At 37.3% G+C, this 18366-nt stretch overlaps 2 protein-coding genes across 2 annotated transcripts in view; one reads left to right on the top strand and one right to left on the bottom strand.

Annotated features, from left to right (window-relative positions):
• Positions 1 to 18366, bottom strand: part of LOC136825801 (uncharacterized) — a 682034-nt gene that overhangs the window by 511729 nt on the left and 151939 nt on the right. The gene's annotated exons all lie outside the window — the stretch shown is intronic.
• LOC136825587 (uncharacterized) lies at positions 3875 to 5622 on the top strand. Its single transcript, XM_067082171.1, has 2 exons — positions 3875 to 4025; positions 5387 to 5622. The coding sequence occupies exons 1-2, from the start codon at positions 3875 to 3877 to the stop codon at positions 5620 to 5622; spliced, it is 387 nt and encodes a 128-aa protein (XP_066938272.1).

An 18366-nucleotide genomic window follows, 5' to 3' on the forward strand; every position in this document is an offset into this window, starting at 1 on the left:
TAATTTTCGCCAAAGGCCAAGCACTGGGACCTATGAGGTCACTCAGCGCTGAAGCGGAAATTGAGGGTGGAAAGGTTTGAAAGGTGTACCAAGAGGAAAACCTCTTAGTTGCACTATGAAACAATTGTTAGAAGAGGGTGGATAGCAAGATGGAAGAAAGAGAATATGACCGGACGAACAGTCAAGGGAATGAAAGGGGTTGCAGCTAGGGGCCTAAAGAAGGACGTAGCAAAGAACCCTAAGTAATGCCTACAGTGTACCGCATGAGGTGCACTGACGGAATTAACCCCCTTTCTCTACTCGTCTAATAAAGACAGAATTGTTCTCAGTTAAAAGAAAAGCCGTCCTATTTAGACTGTTTGGAGCAGGATCAACTTTTTTGCCTTCGATGTAAACTCACCCTAAAGCCCTGTACCCGGCAAGCAAAACATACACATTAGTTTGCAGTTTAAGAGACTTTAAAACTATATTGAAAATAATAACCTGGAATAAAAATTTTTTTTAAAAATACAGAAAAAGAGATCGTTAGAAATAAGGAAAACAGGAAAAGTATTGAGGAAAACGGAAAAAATATATCAGTGTCAAAACAGGAACCTAACACAGAAAAAAATAACAGGAAATTAAATCTGGATAAAAGAGGGACTTAGCAACGACAACGGACAAAGTAAAACGTGTGTGAAAGGAAGACCATAAAAAAATAACAAAAATAAACAATTTAACTCACAAATCTAAACAACACCAACCAAATCAAACAAAGGCCTGTGATGAGCACTAAAAAAAAGGTTCTAAGGAGAAAGAGGATGGGGAGTGGGATGAAGGGGAGGGGTGGGGATCAAGGGGAGGGGAGATTTGGAGGGAAGGGGTGAGTTGGAGTGAGAGAAAGGGGAGTTGTAGGGAGGGGAGGGGTAAGTTGGAGGGAGGAGGGGGTGAGTTGGAGGGAGGGAGAGGGGGAGTTGTAGGGAGGGGGAGGGGTTAAGTTGGAGTGAGGGAAATGGGAGTTGTAGGGAGGGAGAGGGGTTAAATGAGAGTGAGGGAAAGGGGGAGTTGTAGGGGGGGGAGGGGTGAGCTGTAGGGAGGAGGAGGTGAGTTGGAGGGATAGGGAGGGGGTGAGTTGGAGGGAGGGGAAGGGGGAGTTATATGGAGGGGAGGGGGTGGATTGGAGGGAGAGGAGGGGTGATTTGGAGGGAGAGGAGGGGTGATTTGGAGGGAGAGGAGGGGTCAGTTGGAAGGAGGAGGGGGAGTTGTAAGGAGGGGAAGGGGGAGTTTGAGGGAGATGAAGGGAATTTGGAAGGATGGGAAAGGGGAGTTGTATGGCGGGGAGGAGAGTTATAGGGAGGGGAAGGGAGCGAGTAATAGCGAGGGGGAGGGGATGATTAGGAGGGAGGGGGAGGTAGGGGAATACGCGGACGTCCGTTAAGGAGGTTGCAATAGTTCAACGACCACTTTGCAAGACCATATTTGGGAGTCCTGCGAATGCAGCTAGGAGCTACACCCAGCATCCTTAACCACCAACGATCCCTCCCCTTTCACCCCCTCCCCCACCCCCGCCCCTTCCCCCACGACCATACTTGCACTACATAAGAGGGCAGAGGGGGGGTAGTGAGGGAGGGAGTGACAGGGAGTAGACAGGAAGATTAAAATAGAAAGGAGGCGGAAGAAGCTCCGCTACAAGACTGTATATATATATATATATATATATATATATATATATATAGAGAGAGAGAGAGAGAGAGAGAGAGAGAGAGAGAGAGAGAGAGAGATATAAAAGTACAAACAAATCGTATATGTATGTGGACAACAACACACAGATCTATCTCTCTCTCTCTCTCTCTCTCTCTCTCTTTCTCTCTATCTATCTATATATATATATATATATATATATATATATATATATATATATATATATATATATATATATATATTGTATATACATATATATACTATCCTAGGTATAATAATGAGAGAGAGAGAGAGAGAGAGAGAGAGAGAGAGAGAGAGAGAGAGAGGTGGTGATGAAGACCTTGGTGGTTCATCCCCACACTACCTACAGTAAGGTGCAATGGCGGCGAGTTGCAAGCAGCAATAAACGTCTCGTAATTTCACATCTATTTATAAAACTTCTGCACTATAATTACCCAGTACAAAAGGCCTCGCGAAAAACATCCTGCCCAACCAAATAGGTACGATGAATGGCCACAGGGCAGCAGACCCAGGTGAGAGAGAGAGAGAGAGAGAGAGAGAGAGAGAGAGAGAGAGAGAGAGAGAGAGAGAGAGAGAGAGAGAGAGTTTATCTTCCTCCAACCGGCGATTAAGAAGATTAAAAAGAAATTGTCAACTGGAGTGACGTAACGGCTGACCTACGGACCTTTTTGGTATAAATACCGCTTTTCTGTAACTCTTCTTATTCATTACTTGCCCTGAAGAGGGAGACAGTTGGTCTCTGAAATATAGTACTTACTTTCTACACTCTGGCGTTTTTATGGGCTACTTATATTTGATGGAATTCTGTTTTAACAGAAAATATTACACAGTCATATATATATATATATATATATATATATATATATATATATATATATATATATATATATGTGTGTGTGTGTGTGTGTGTGTGTGTATGTGTGTGTTTATCACAATTCACAAACCTGTATTTGTGTTTCTTAGGGCTGAATACCTTGATACTATTCTTCATGAATTTCCCACTACTTACGGCCAGATAATTGTCCCACCTCAAAGGAAGATCACATATCCCCCTCAAACTACGAACAAAATAAAGCTGGGCCAAGGAATTTCTCTACATACCTGAAAAGAGAAAAAAGACAAAGTTGACTTAAAAATTCTCACAATCTAAGGATGGACTAAAATCACGCAGTATTACAAAGAAATGCAGTATATAAAAATATATTCAAAACATGTTTGTTACGTAAACGCCTGTATTGTTATAAGCCATATTACTTCTACGAAATTTGAGTGCCATTCATGTTGGATAGTGTAGCCTACCTCGTTCTATAAACATATATATATATATATATATATATATATATATATATATATATATATATATATATATATATATATATATATATATATATATATACATATATATATAGTATTATATGTGTGTATGTATATATATCACTAATGCTGGCGAAAAAGGGGGTAAGTCCAAAAATGGCCTAAATGAGTTATGACTGCCAAAATGTTGCTAAAACGGGCTACTATGCTGGAAAAAAAGGGGGTAAGTGTACTGTGAATATGTTAGTCAGTACGTCAAAAAGTCTTTTTATGGGATAACTACATGCAGCATCATTATGTTGGCGAAAAAGGGGGTAAGTAGAACATACCCCTTTTTAACCACATTTTCATTAAAATTCATAGCATTATATTGGCGAACAAAGAGGTAAGTGATACATACCCCCTTTTTAACTACATTTTCAATATAGGTCAAAAAGGGTTAAGTAAACAAACTTATTAATATTTAGGTAATTATTCACTTTTTATCTATAACTCTGCAATTTTAGTTCTAATCTAGTCATAAAACTCATACTCTTCTTCTTCATTTAATATGCCAGTATTAATCCCACTAGGCCCTAGCAGCTAATGCACTCCACGAATGTGTATTATTGTTGCCGAGACAGGGCCCAAACTCGTTCCCTCTACCTAAGTGCGGCTTGGCACATCCGCACGCACTAGATAGAGAGAGATATGACGTGTTGTAAGCTGTGTCGTCGTTCTGAACGCGTATTAACCAGTGTTGATTACAACTCGCCTTCAGTGTTGATTACAACTCGCCTTTGATTGCAGGAGTGTAGTAATTTATAAGATTCTAATATTATGAACTGTGTATAGATGTAAATTGAAAACGGTTTTGGTGATGGATGCATCTAAATCACGTGCTCGTCGAATTCTTGACAAAGCATTACACGAAAATGCAGAGAAAAGAAGAAAAATGGACCTGGAAAACCGCCAAAGTAATGTCAAACACTGGCTTATTGCTAATAACTTTGGAGAGGAAAGAAATGAAGGTATGTTATTGATGTTCCTGGGATGCCTGCAGTTTAGTAGGACACCTCTAATTCCGAGCAGTGATTTCCTTTTGACGGGAAATCTACTTGTAGTGCCATTTTTATGTGTTTAAAATTATTTTAATAGTTATTTCTATCGGAAATGAGCCATTTCCAAGTATGAATCCAAACAGTTGGAGCTTGTTAAGATGGACATGCAACCTTAACCTAGGCCTATTCCCAAAAAATTAGAAAAACAGGCCATTAACCTCACCAAACCACACCAAATCTAACCTCAACTAGTAGGCAGTTTCACAGTACCTAACCCCGTGTTACCTAGCTGGGGAGGACCCCCGTAAGGGAATATAAGTGCTATTTTACGTAAACTGAAAATTGTCATAAATCGGTATAAGAAGTATGTTTTCAGGGGTTTTAAGGGATGCTGAACAACTTTTCTTCTATAAAATTTTTCGATATAATGAATATTAACGACTTGCACGTCGATCTTAACACTACCCTCGAATAGCTGATTAACTTTTTCTTCTATGCATTTTTACAAAATAATGGCTCTAGGCCTATATAGTAGATATTGGTGTCCCACTAAACTGCAGTTAACCCATGTTCCTTTTATAGTTAAGGTAAAAATTTGTTCATATTATAAAGTAATTTTTAATACGATTTACTATAGATGTAATACAATCTATTTGTTCGACGTACATCACAAACCTGAAGGATACTGTACTTTTGATTGTTTTATGACTTGTTCACATGAAAGTAGGATATGGTAACACGTCATATTTGTTAGTGTTTGTGGTTTGAGATGTTCATTATTCAGACAAAAGGCATATGTCATTTCTTAGATTTTGTATAAATAGCATCAACTTTGTTTATTAACCAGTGGTAAACAATAGTAGGAACTTTGTTTATGAGCCTAACAATTTTAGTTAGGCTTAAAATTCATTACAAAAATGAGCTTCTGCCTTCACGGCAGCTGTATTGTGAAGAGCCAAATTTTTTATATGAACGGATCTTTCGTGTTTGGTGGTCGACACTAAATTTCATTGTAACTAGAATTTTCTATGTACTTTTGCTCATAGAATTTGAAAATCACAATCGTTTGTCAGAGAAATGGTTAGATTTTTAGTTAAAAATGAGTTTTTCACTATTTTATAGGTACTGACAAACCACGAACTTTGTAGAAATTATATTTTTGCAATGTATGTTGTCATTTGTCATTTTCATGATTTTTCAATGTAATTGTGTGGATGGCAGGAGCACGGTTGTTCAGTATAACAAAACAAAAATATAAAATTAATTTTAAAATCAAGTATAATGTTCAAGTTATTGTTGATATTAACACAGTCTGAATACTTTTATAACAGATTATGATGAGACGCTTGATAATTTCTATGATGATGATGATAGTGTAAAAGATCCAAATTTTGAAGTTACTGATGAAACCTGCAGTGTATCGTCTTCGTCCACAATTTCTCGTGAAAATAACAGTAAGCATGAGATTAGACTTAAGGGCAATCAAGAAGCAGAACATCCAAGAGAGGAAGAGGGCAGTCAAGAAGCTGAAAATCAAAGAGATGAACAACCTTGCCAAACTCAATGAAAAGGTACTCAAGAAGAGCACGAAAGAGAGAAAAGAGTGTCGACAGACCGGTAAATCGTATACGACTGCGTCAGGTAAATTAGTTTCCGCTAGAAAACAAAGTCCACTAAAGCAATGTAGATTGAAATGCTCCGAACGTTTCAATGATGAAGATCTGCAAATATTATTCATTGAATATTGGAATTTGGGCTCAGTAGATTCAAGAAGAAACTACCTCGCAACTCTTATTACACCAAAGAACCCATTACGTACCCGCCTAAGAGATGGAGGCAAGTATGAAAACATTAGAGTGCGAGATGTAACCTACGAGTATGCCTTAGAAATTCAAATGAAAAGACATCCTATTTGTCAAAAATGCTTTTGAGGGTGTTTGGTGAAACAAAAAGTTCTTGGAGTATTACAGAAAAAGAAAAAGGAAACTGCCTCTGGAGTGAGCCGAGGGGATAGGAGAGGAACAACTCCAAATCCACGTCGTATTAAAGAAGAGGAACTTTCTAAAATTGATGATCATATCAAATCATTTCCAGCATACGAGAGTCATTATTCTAGGGCACACTCCTCCAAAAAGTATTTGTCATCAACACTTACATTAGCAAAAATGTATTCGTTGTTTAAAGAACGCTACCCAGAGTCCTCAGTAACACGCTTTACATATGAGAAAAGATTTCATTGTCATAACTTGAGTTTCAAACAGCCTAAAATAGACACATGTCATACTTGCGATGTGTTAAAGATGCAATTAGATATCACCAATACCCTGAAGAGAAAGAACGTCTACAAGCCGAATAAGAAAGTCATCTGTTAAGAGCTGAAAATGCCTATAGTCGTAAAAGAGATGATACAAAGTTAGCTTGCGAAAATCCCTCATTTGCAACATACACATTTGACTTACAACAGTGTCTCCCCACTCCATACTTACAGTCTTCCGTAGCTTTTTATAAGCGCTTGTTGTGGACATACAATCTCACTGTTCACAATAATGTCAATAAAAGTGGACTGTTTTATGTGGCACGAAACCATTGCTGCTAGAGGTGCCAATCAAATAGCATCTTGTCTAATGAATATCTTGCAGAATTTGCCCAGTGATGTTCAGCACGTAATTTTTATTCTGATGCTTGCGCCGGACAGAATAGAAATTCCCATATGGCTGCTATGTTTATGCATGCATTGTCCAAATTTCCTAATATACTGACAATAGATCACAAATTTCTCATTTCGGTCATTCACACATGGAGTGTGACTCCGACCACTCTGTCATTGAAAGACTCAAGAAAAGGAGAGCCACTGCAATCCACCATCCACGTGACTGGTACCAGCTGGTAAGATTGGCAGGAAGAAGATTTCAGGTTCATGCAATGACTCAGGAGGACTTTTATGATTACGCACAGTTATTTAAAAGCCCTCTGGTAAAAAGATCAAAGAACAGCAATAATGACAAATTTAACTGGTCACAGTGCCAGTGGTTCAGGTATCAGCGCCCCATTGGAATTTTGTTGTATAAAGGATCTCTTTCAAACGAGGAGGCGTTTGAACAAGTAGATATGAAAAGAAGAGGACAGGATAATCCAAATTTGATAGATGTCAAAAGGAATATCATTCATTACTGTCTATCAGTAAAGAAAAAAGAAGGACTTGATTGATCTATTGCCTTTGGTTGATCCTATGTTTCACGATTTTATAAGGCACTACCAGATATGAGTAATGTTCAGGATTGTGATCCTGACTTAGGGAATTTGTTGAATAAAGCAATTTATAGCTTTTTACACCTATGCAATGCTAACTAAAGTTGTATTTCTTTAACTAGATGAATCTCTGAGGATATAATTTTTTGACATTTCATTATGCCTAGATAAGTCTCTGGGAATTTTTTTCAACATTTTATTATACCTAGATAAGTCTCTGGGAATTTTTTTCAACATTTTATCATACCTAGGTAAGTCTCTGGGATTTTTTTATGGAAACCTAATTTTCTTCAATGAATTGACTGTAATAAAACTGTATTTCTGTAACGGTTTTATTATACCTAGATGAGTCTTTGAAAAATTGTAAAGTTTTATTTTTGAGAAAAATATTCCTTTTGTTTTTGTATGATTATGCAATGCCAACTTAACTTGTCATTTAACCGTTTATTATAAATAAATAGGCCTCTTGAGAAATGAAAATTATCATCAGCGGTATTTTCTTTACAAAATAAAGTTATAGTATCATAAAAATGCATTTAATTAGCCTAAAAAGAGCTATGTGACAAGTAGGTCAATGAGGTTAAAAAGGGATATGTATGATATGTAATGATAACAAAGTGGTTAAAAAGGGGCAAGTCTTGGTCAAAAAGTGATATGTACAGATAACAAAATGGTCAAAGAGAGGTAAGTCCTTAAAAGTATATAAGAACTTTGAATATATTAATGTCTTCATAGTGCATGAAAAATATCTCAAATCCTTTAAATTTAGTAAAGAGTTCAGATCGCTATCTTCTATCAGTGATTTATTGAATGCATTTGAAAACTTTAAATGCAATTTTCTCGAAAGTTCCATTTTGGACTTACCCCCTTTTTCGCCAGCATGAGTGATATATATATACATATTATATATATATATATATATATATATATATATATACATATATATATAGTATTATATGTGTGTATGTATATATATATATATATACATATATATATATATATATATATATATATATATATATATATATATATATATATATATATACATATACATACATATACAGAGAGAGAGAGAGAGAGAGAGAGAGAGAGAGAGAGAGAGAGAGAGAGAGAGAGAGAGAGAGAGAGAGAGAGCATAAAACAAAGCCTGAGGCAAAGAACTCGACCAACGTACCTGCATATAAAAACTAAACATAATGGGAATCAGCACTAACCTAGAGGTATGCCTCCTGCATTGTCCACTCCACTCACACTCGAACACGTGACAAATCCCCAAAAATCCTCTTTGCACTCCAAAGATGTGCAACTCCTCGACTCCAAAAGGAGTGCATGCAGGTGGTTCTCGCAACGTGAATAGCCACACCACCCAAAATCAGGTATGGCCCACCCCACCCCCAACTCCTCAACTCATAACGTATTCACGTTTCATGCCTGCCAGTGAGTCAACAATCCACAGATACAATGAGTCATTCGCAACAGATCAATTCGTCACGCTTAACCGACGGCACTGTGAGGCTGAGTGATAAAGAACATGCTTTATCATAAGGCGGATTTTTTTTTTTTTACAGAGTATCTAGTTTAGACAACGGTTAAGATATGATTGTCAATATTCGGTTTGTGTTTCATTCGATATGATAACTAGCTTAAAACAACAGCTTCAACTTTTTGGTGTCTATATTTTTATATAAATATATATTTAAATATATATATGATAAATAACTAAAAACAATTCAACCTTTTGGCAAGTACATATATATATGATATAAATACATAAGTATATATATATATATATATATATATATATATATATATATATATATATATATATATATATACATACACACACACACACACAATGATTCACACAATTCAGCTGTTTAGCCTCTTTACCCTAGCATGCCCGGGTAGGATCTTTCTACATTCTAGTTTTTACCGTCGTAGAATGTTTTAAGGACAGGATAGAAAAAGATAAAAAAAAAAAAAAAAAAAAACTAGGGAAAAAAAATAGCATCTCCAAAATACAGCTACAGGCCAAGGCGGGGGTACAAAAGCTCAAGACAGTCACTGAGTTTCCTGTAACTATTTTGTAATCCCTCTTCAATTTGTAGCATAGTGTAGATTAAAATAATGAAGATATTCAGCAAAATTGTTCTTCACATGTAACATTCACTATCTTCAGTCATTTTTCATTCTCAAGATATTTCATAAGGTTTCCCATTTCTAGTTTCTGTAAAAGAAAACTGTTAAAATGACTATTTGTCTGGCCGTCCGCACTTTCAGCTTTCTGTAAAAGAAAACTTATGTGACGGCTCTGTCTGTCCGTCCACACCTTATTCTGGCCGCACTTTTTTCTGTCCGCACTTTTTCTGTCAGCCCTCAGAGCTGAAAAACTACTGAGGCTAGAGGGCTGTAAATTGACATGTTGATCATCCACCCTCCAATCATCAAGCATACCAAATCGCAGCCCTCTAACCTCAGTAATTCTGATTTTATTTAAGGTTAAAGTTAGCCATAATCGTGCGTCTGGCACTGGTATTAAGTGCCAATAACGCAGGCCACCACCGGATCGTGGCTGAGAGTTTTATACAGCATTATACGCTGTGCAGAAAACTCGCTTGCGCCGAAGAAACTTCGGGGAATTTTTCACTTGTTCACCTTGTACCCATCCCTCCTAATGGTAACATATACCTACTTAAACTTAGTTAGACCTCGGGAAATCCAAAACGACGGCCCAATTTGCATGAGATGAACCTTAATCGTGAAATATGCGAGGGAAAATGATCGTGAATATCACCTTTTGCCTTGAAGAAACGAATTTACGAAAACCACACGTGTAACTTTCCAGTGCATATATGTATATGAGTAAGTATTCATATTCAAATTACACGTATTAGGCTTCAATAAATCATCTCGTCTTGCTGAAGCCTAATACGAGTAATATGAATATGTTATACACAGTGAAGTTGTGGGTATGTACCATATTATTCTATCATATTATATTAAGTACTTTTTGAGGTACGCTTTTCATTTTCATAAAATTTGGTACAATATTAATACGCTTTGTCCTACCTCATATAAACTGGAGGTAGTTGGAATATTAAATTTAGGCCACAGACCACGCGCTGAGACTTACGAGGTCATTCGGCGCTGAAAATAATGTTCAAACAATTGTTCGGCGAGGGTTCAGGAAAGTAAGATGGAAGAAAGAGAATATGAATGGAGGTAGAGTAAAAGGACCGAAAAGGGTTGCAGCTAGGGGCCGAAGGAAGGGACCCCGCAAAGAACCTTAATGCCTACAGACCTCTTCATAAAAAGCTTTACGAATAATGTAAGCGAATGACAATTTCCATAAATGCCATCAAACACTAAATATACTATAAGATATGCTACACTCACCTACGCTCCATCCCCGAGGTTTTCATCTCAATTACTTTCGTCTCGGTGAACAACGAACGAAGGTCTCGTAAACGGGGGAGAAAGGAAATATTACAGCATAATTCAATATGACTTGACAATTACTGCCGGCTCTGATGGCTAAATTTTTCATCGAAAGCATCAAAATCTCGGGCCGTCGATAATTTTTCGAGCGACTGAAGGAACGGGCGAGGCAAGGAGTGCTTGAACGGAGAGAGAGAGAGAGAGAGAGAGAGAGAGAGAGAGAGAGAGAGAGAGAGAGAGAGAGAGACTCAAAGTTTCTATCATCAAAATCATACCGAGGCTTCCTATAATAGAGAGTGTTTGGACTGATGCGTTCGTCTAGAGAGAGAGAGAGAGAGAGAGAGAGAGAGAGAGAGAGAGAGAGAGAGAGAGAGAGAGACTCAAAACATATCATCATCATAATCTTCCCAAGACGTACTATGATAAAAAGATCTATACAGAGACAGACAGACAGACAGACTCAAACATATCATCATAATCTTCCAAAGACTTACTGCGATAAAAAGATCTGTACGGGGAGAGAGAGAGAGAGAGAGAGAGAGAGACTCAAAATATATCATCATAATCTTTCCAAGACTTACTATGATAAAAGATCTGTACAGAGAGAGAGAGAGAGAGAGAGAGAGAGAGAGAGAGAGAGAGAGAGAGAGAGAGAGAGAGAGACTCATAATATAACATCATCATAATCTTCCCAAGACTTACTGTAAAAAAAGATCTGAGCAGAGAGAGAGAGAGAGAGAGAGAGAGAGAGAGAGAGAGAGAGAGAGAGACTCAAAATGTATCATCCCCATAATCATAGAAACACTTACTGCAATAAAAGGATTTGTGGAGAGGAACAAACACAAGAAACAAGAAACAAAGAGAGAGAGAGAGAGAGAGAGAGAGAGAGAGAGAGAGAGAGAGAGAGAGAGAGAGAGTCTGAAGTCTGCAACAGAAGCCCCAGTGTGTCACTGGCCTCGGAAATGAGACAGCAACGTGGAGAGAGAAGACCAGCCAGAGGCGGATTTCCTCTTCTTTATCATTTTTTAGGTGTCCTAAATCATGCCTAATTCGACTAACGGCGCCCCCGGGAGACGGCTTAGCGAAGGATATTAAAAATAATAATTATAATAAATTATATTAAAAATAATAATTATAATAAATTGAGATTATTTCTGTGATCTTGATAGTATTGAAGAGATTTACATAGACTTGCAGCTTCCGTTTTGTCTACACATTCTATACATACATACATACATACACACATATACAAATAAAAATTTATTTATATATATCCAATTATAATCACTGAGGAAAAAATGGATATATAACTCGCGTGTCACTGTGATTTTAGTCACGCATTTGTAATATATATACATATATATATATATATATATATATATATATATATATATATATATATATATATATATATATATATATATATATATATATATATACACAGATTCCCAAATAAGTCATTAACGATTCAAGTTAGAAGCTCAGGACCACACTCCCAGGATAATCGCCCTTGCTGTATACGAAGAGACACGCAGGAGCAGGTATACCATAGACGAAACGTTGGGCGCAGCAAAAGTCAGAATTAGTCACAGATTCTGTCCTACAATTATTGTAGAGTTGTTTTAATGAGGTCACGCTCGTGAAATGGCCTCTTGCACTAATGACGAGGATAAAAACACTACTGAATTGCGGTAAAGTAGGTCTGGTCGATATACCTGCAGACCCTAGAAGCACTCCCTTCTCTCTCTCTCAAAATTTTACGTTAGGTTTTCTGTACTATTTTTCTCCAATCTCTCTCTCTCTCTCTCTCTCTCTCTCTCTCTCTCTCTCTCTCTCTCTCTCTCTCTCTCTCTCAAAATTTTACATAAGGTTTTCTGTACTATTTTTCTCCAAACCCATTTCCATGCAGTCTCTCTCTCTCTCTCTCTCTCTCTCTCTCTTAGAATTTTCCGTTAAGTTTTCCGTACCCTTTTTCTCCTAACCCTTTTCCATGTAGATTCTCTCTCTCTCTCTCTCTCTCTCTCTCTCTCTCTCTCTCTCTTTCTCTCTCTCTTAGAATTTTCCGTTAAGTTTTCCGTACCCTTTTTCTCCTAACCCTTTTCCATGTAGATTCTCTCTCTCTCTCTCTCTCTCTCTCTCTCTCTCTCTCTCTCTCTCTCTCTCTCTCTCTCTCTCTCTCTCATATTTCCCCGCACCCAACACTAAGCTTCCCTCCCTCTTACATGACAAACCACTTACGTGATTCAAACATTTTCCCGGGTGATGTCGAATGGACAATCAAGTCCATTAAAAACCCCTTTCAAAGGAATGCGAATGAATAACAGTTTCGACCTGAATCTTGGGGTCAGTATCTACTCCGACCTCTCTTCTAAGTTTAAGGTCTTACTAATTAACCACACCCGGCTCCACTTGCGGTTTATTCGTGTCTCATTGTGACCCAGTTCCCTTTCACGTCAGATTCCTTAAATTCAAATGTAATGATTGGGAGCTTGTGGGGTATAAGTAATCAGTTTTTGCTGTTTCTCGATCTGCGATTTTTTTTTTTTTTATTCTATGGTTTTTTTCAACTGAACCTCGGCTTTGTATTATCAAAATGTCTCTCATAGTAATCTCTCTCTCTCGCTCTCTCTGTCTCTCTCTCTTATACTGATGTCTCGTCTCTCTCTTTGTCCGATATCTCTCTCTCATACTGATGTCTCTCTCTCTCTCTCTCTCTCTCTCTCTCTCTCTCTCTCTCTCTCTCTCTCTCTCTCAAACTGATGGATACAGCAGTATTTAGATGGGTTTGTAACCACGCGATTTTCTTTTCATATTTAACATCTGTTTTCTCCATTCCCAGATTACATTAACCCCGACGACATGGGCTGCTTCAGAATCGTGAGACCGTGTATGCATACAGCCAGTTCTATCTAAATAAACATACACACACACACCGGCTGTGCCTACAGTAAAACTCTTGCTGCCAAGCCAGTATGGGGTGGTCACCGACCCACGTCCCATAAAATTAATAAAACAATACTTGAACAGGAATGGGGCTGAGGTATTTCATTACAACGACGACTCCTAACCTCTTTGTTTAATAAACTCAGGGAATAACTGAGCAATTTCGCATGGCTAGTAGGGGCAGACAGAGTGGATATATATATATATATATATATATATATATATATATATATATATATATATATATATATATATATATATATATATATATATATATATATATATATATCGTGTATAGTTGAAATTACTTGAAATTATACAGCCAATTAGGACTGACAACCTGATTTGAACTGAGCACAGGGCAGTAATGCGTATGAAAATGTGAAACTGAAACCCAAATTATTTAAGTAAGCCTTTAAATCTTCCTTGACTGTTCTGTGGTAAAAGCCATTTTTTTATGATACACACACACACACACACACACACACACACACACACATATATATATATATATATATATATATATATATATATATATATATATATATATATATATATATATATATATATATAAATTTCTACTACCCGTTTTAAGCCTCAATAGGATGAGATTGTTTAGATTCCAGATTCTTCAATTTACAAAGTACAATCTTCCAAGTACTAGCTTTCGAAGACGTATAGTCTTCTTCATCACGTACCGATGATTGCTTTATAAATCAGAGAATATGGACTCTAAACCAGTCCGTCTTACTGATGCCTTACACGAGCAATATGAATATATTCATGTATGCATTATTATGTATTATGTATGCACGTATGTACGTTTTATCAATACTGATAGCAATGTATACCAAAAATCCATATTTATATACAGTAAACTATATTGCAATGTAGAAGACAAAAGACAAAAAATTAAGGATTTATATTACAAAAACTGTTCATCAAGAGATTGTGAATTTCTTAGCAATGGAATCATAATGGAGGAAATTCACACTGATATATTTCAAGCTTGTTTTCCTTGTAGGGAACTGTCACCACTATATGGGTCGGTGAGAGTCAAAGAAATATTTGTCGGACCGGTTGCGGCTGGTGCTTACTTCCTGAATAATCGAGATGGTTATCGCATTCTTTGCATACTCCTCAGATTCGTACTCTGGAGGTGGGTAGGAGACAATAAAATTCCTAGTATGTGTGTGTGTAATGCACTATATATATATATATATATATATATATATATATATATATATATATATATATATATATATATATATATATATATATATATATACATACAAAAACACACACACACACATATATATATGCGTATATATATATATATATATATATATATATATATATATATATATATATATATATATATATAATTTTGTTGTTGTCTCGTTCTTGATCAAATCTATAAAACTCTATTGGTAAAGCTGTTAATATATTTTCAGAGACCAATAATCGCTAGCAGCACTTACGCTGATCGTGATATTAAGAGGAGGATGATAATAATAATAATAATAATAATAATAATAATAATAATAATAATAATAATAATAATAATAATAAGAGAAAATACATTCTAGAGAGGGAATGCAAAGCCATTTCCCTCCCTGATTAGCCAGTTTCTCCCCAAAGAGTTTGAAATGCCCTCCTCACGTTCTAACATTAACTACTTTCCCCACCCCCGCTTCTACTGGGGTGTGGGGGTAGGGGATTAGAGGTGGCTGAGGAGCATCCAAAGCCACTGAGGAAAAGCCTTCAAAGATGTAAAGCATTTCTTTCTTAACTACAGAATTTGTAACATAACATTTTTATGTTAAAATTTAAAGTAAAGTATTGCCGGTTCTGTCTTTTCTTGTATAAGAAATTTCACCTAAAAATATCAGTTCGTCTTTTCACATTTCACCTTTTTACTGAATTCTCTCTCTCTCTCTTCTCTCTCTCTCTCTCTCTCTCTCTCTCTCTCTCTCTCTCTCTCTCTCAAGGTTAACAGACCAAGCAAAACGCACGGGTGACAAAGTAGCCTCGATAAAAACGCGAAAACGTTGATGCGATTACTCTTTCCAGTCAAAACTTCAAATAATTATTCACTTATGCCATTTCTATAGTTTCTGCCAACGAGTCTCAGGGATTCATTATCGTACTCCGGCAACCTAACGATAGGTTGCGATAGCGCGATAATGATCGAAACCTTCAGATAAGTTGGGTAATTCTATAATGATGAAAGACAGACCAGGAGAAATGCATTCTGTCTGGGCACAAATCCACCCCTTGAAGAACTCCGCTAATTTCTAACCTTGAAGAACCCCACTAATTTCTAACCTTGAAGAACTCCACTAGTTTCTAGGTGTTATTTAGTCATACTTTAAAAAGTAAATGAAGTCTTTTACAAGAAATACATCACGAAGGGGAAAATACTTGAACGAGAGAAGGAAAGGGAGGGGTGATGAATGAGGAGGAGAAAGATGGGAGAAAAAGAAATGGCATTTCAAAATGACGGAGAGGCGCCCAAGTGACTCATAAAAGTGATAGAGAAATGACGGCGCCCCTGAAGAAGACCCTGAGGTCAAGCGATTACTATTCGCTTAGAGGAACAAAGCTATACACACACACACACGCGCACGCGCGCGCACAGAGAGAGAGAGAGAGAGAGAGAGAGAGAGAGAGAGAGAGAGAGAGAGAGAGAGAGAGAGAATCAATTTACCTTGGCAAAATTACCAATGCAAGTCACAATGAGGTGTGTGTGTGTGTGTGTGTGTGTGTGTGTGTGTGTGTGTGTGTGTGAGAGAGAGAGAGAGAGAGAGAGAGAGAGAGAGAGAGAGAGAGAGAGAGAGAGAGATCAATTTACCTTGGCAAAATTATCAATACAAGTCAATGAGATCTGTGTGTGTGTGTGTGTGTGTGTGTGTGTGAGAGAGAGAGAGAGAGAGAGAGAGAGAGAGAGAGAGAGAGAGAGAGAGAATCCGTTTAGCCTGGAAAACTATTACCGAATACACAATGAGATCTGTGAGAGAGAGAGAGAGAGAGAGAGAGAGAGAGAGAGAGAGAGAGAGAGAGAGAGAGAGAGAGAGAGAGAGAGAGAGAGTTAACCTTTCAATAACCAGGACCCCTTGCAACAGAACTTAGCACAAGGCTACGGCGAAGGAAAAAGAGACGCGGGAAAGTAATGATAATGATGATGATGATGACGAAAATAGTGAATAATAATGAGACGCAAAGGTGACTTAACTGGTGTACCTGTCATGGCTTTCAACATCAACAGCTCTGTGATATAGTATTAAAAGATCCAATTCAGATAATTACAACCTTTATGAGTGACTCGCTTCCGTGATCAGTTTGTATGTATATGGCAGAGAGAGAGAGAGAGAGAGAGAGAGAGAGAGAGAGAGAGAGAGAGAGAGAGAGAGAGAGAGATTAATTTACCTTGTCAAAATTATAACCGCAAAGCACAATGAGATTTATGTTAGAGAGAGAGAGAGAGAGAGAGAGAGAGAGAGAGAGAGAGAGAGAGAGAGAGAGAGGATGATGAAATACCAGAGAAAGACCGTTTCACAAGACAAGCCCAATGCAACTTCAGGTTGGAAAAAAATTCAAGTACAAAAATCTGAGGAGGAGGAGGAGGAGAGGCAGGAAAGAGGGGGGGGGGGGCTATCCCCGTCCCTCGAGTCAGGATGGGTTTAAGGTGAAGGTGATCGCGTATTTCTCTCTCTCTCTCTCTCTCTCTCTCTCTCTCTCTCTCTCTCTCTCTCTCTCTCTCTCCTCACACACAGATCTCACTGTATTGCGGTGATAATTCTGCCAGGGTAAATTGATCTCTAAGTTGAGAGAGAGAGAGAGAGAGAGAGAGAGAGAGAGAGAGAGAGAGAGATGGTTAGTAAAACTGATCATAAAGGCTTAGTAAGTTCTCTCTCTCTCTCACTTAGTTTCAACTTAGTGCCCAAACTTCACTGTTCTGATGCCATGTAATACGCCATAACTTCATTAATCTAAAAGTTCTCTGACCTCGCAGGACCCACAGTTGAGAGAGAGAGAGAGAGAGAGAGAGAGAGAGAGAGAGAGAGAGAGAGAGAGAGAGAGAGAGAGAGAGAGAACTTAAATTTCCCAAAACCTAACTCAATAAATTTAAAATGAATATTTTTAAATATCCAAGTGTATTGTGTGTGTATTATACATACACATATATATATATATATATATATATATATATATATATATATATATATATATATATATATATATATATATATATATATATATATATATATATATATATATGTGTGTGTGTGTGTGTGTACGCGCCAACACTATCCTTAGAAACCTAGCCCAATCCTTGGAAGTAATCTTAATATAAACGTAAATAAAAACCAAGAGCCTTACTGCAACGCCAGCAATAAATGTTTACAGAAAAATCGTGAATTAATTCAAAAACGCCAAGACCAGACCCACGATTTTATGCCGTCAAAGGGCCTCCCGAAACGATTCTTCTTCTGTGGAAGGTGAGAATTAGATTAGAATATATGATTTAGGCCAAAGGCCAAGCGCTGGGACCTATGAGGTCATTCAGCGATAAAAGGAAAATTGAGAGTAAAGGAGATTTGGAAGGTTTAACAGGAGGAAAGCCTCGCAGCTGCACTTTGAAACAACTGTAGGAGAGGGTGGAAAGTAAAATGGGAGA

The sequence above is a fragment of the Macrobrachium rosenbergii genome, chromosome 39, assembly GCF_040412425.1.
Source record: "Macrobrachium rosenbergii isolate ZJJX-2024 chromosome 39, ASM4041242v1, whole genome shotgun sequence".
Taxonomy (NCBI): Eukaryota; Metazoa; Arthropoda; class Malacostraca; order Decapoda; family Palaemonidae; genus Macrobrachium; species Macrobrachium rosenbergii.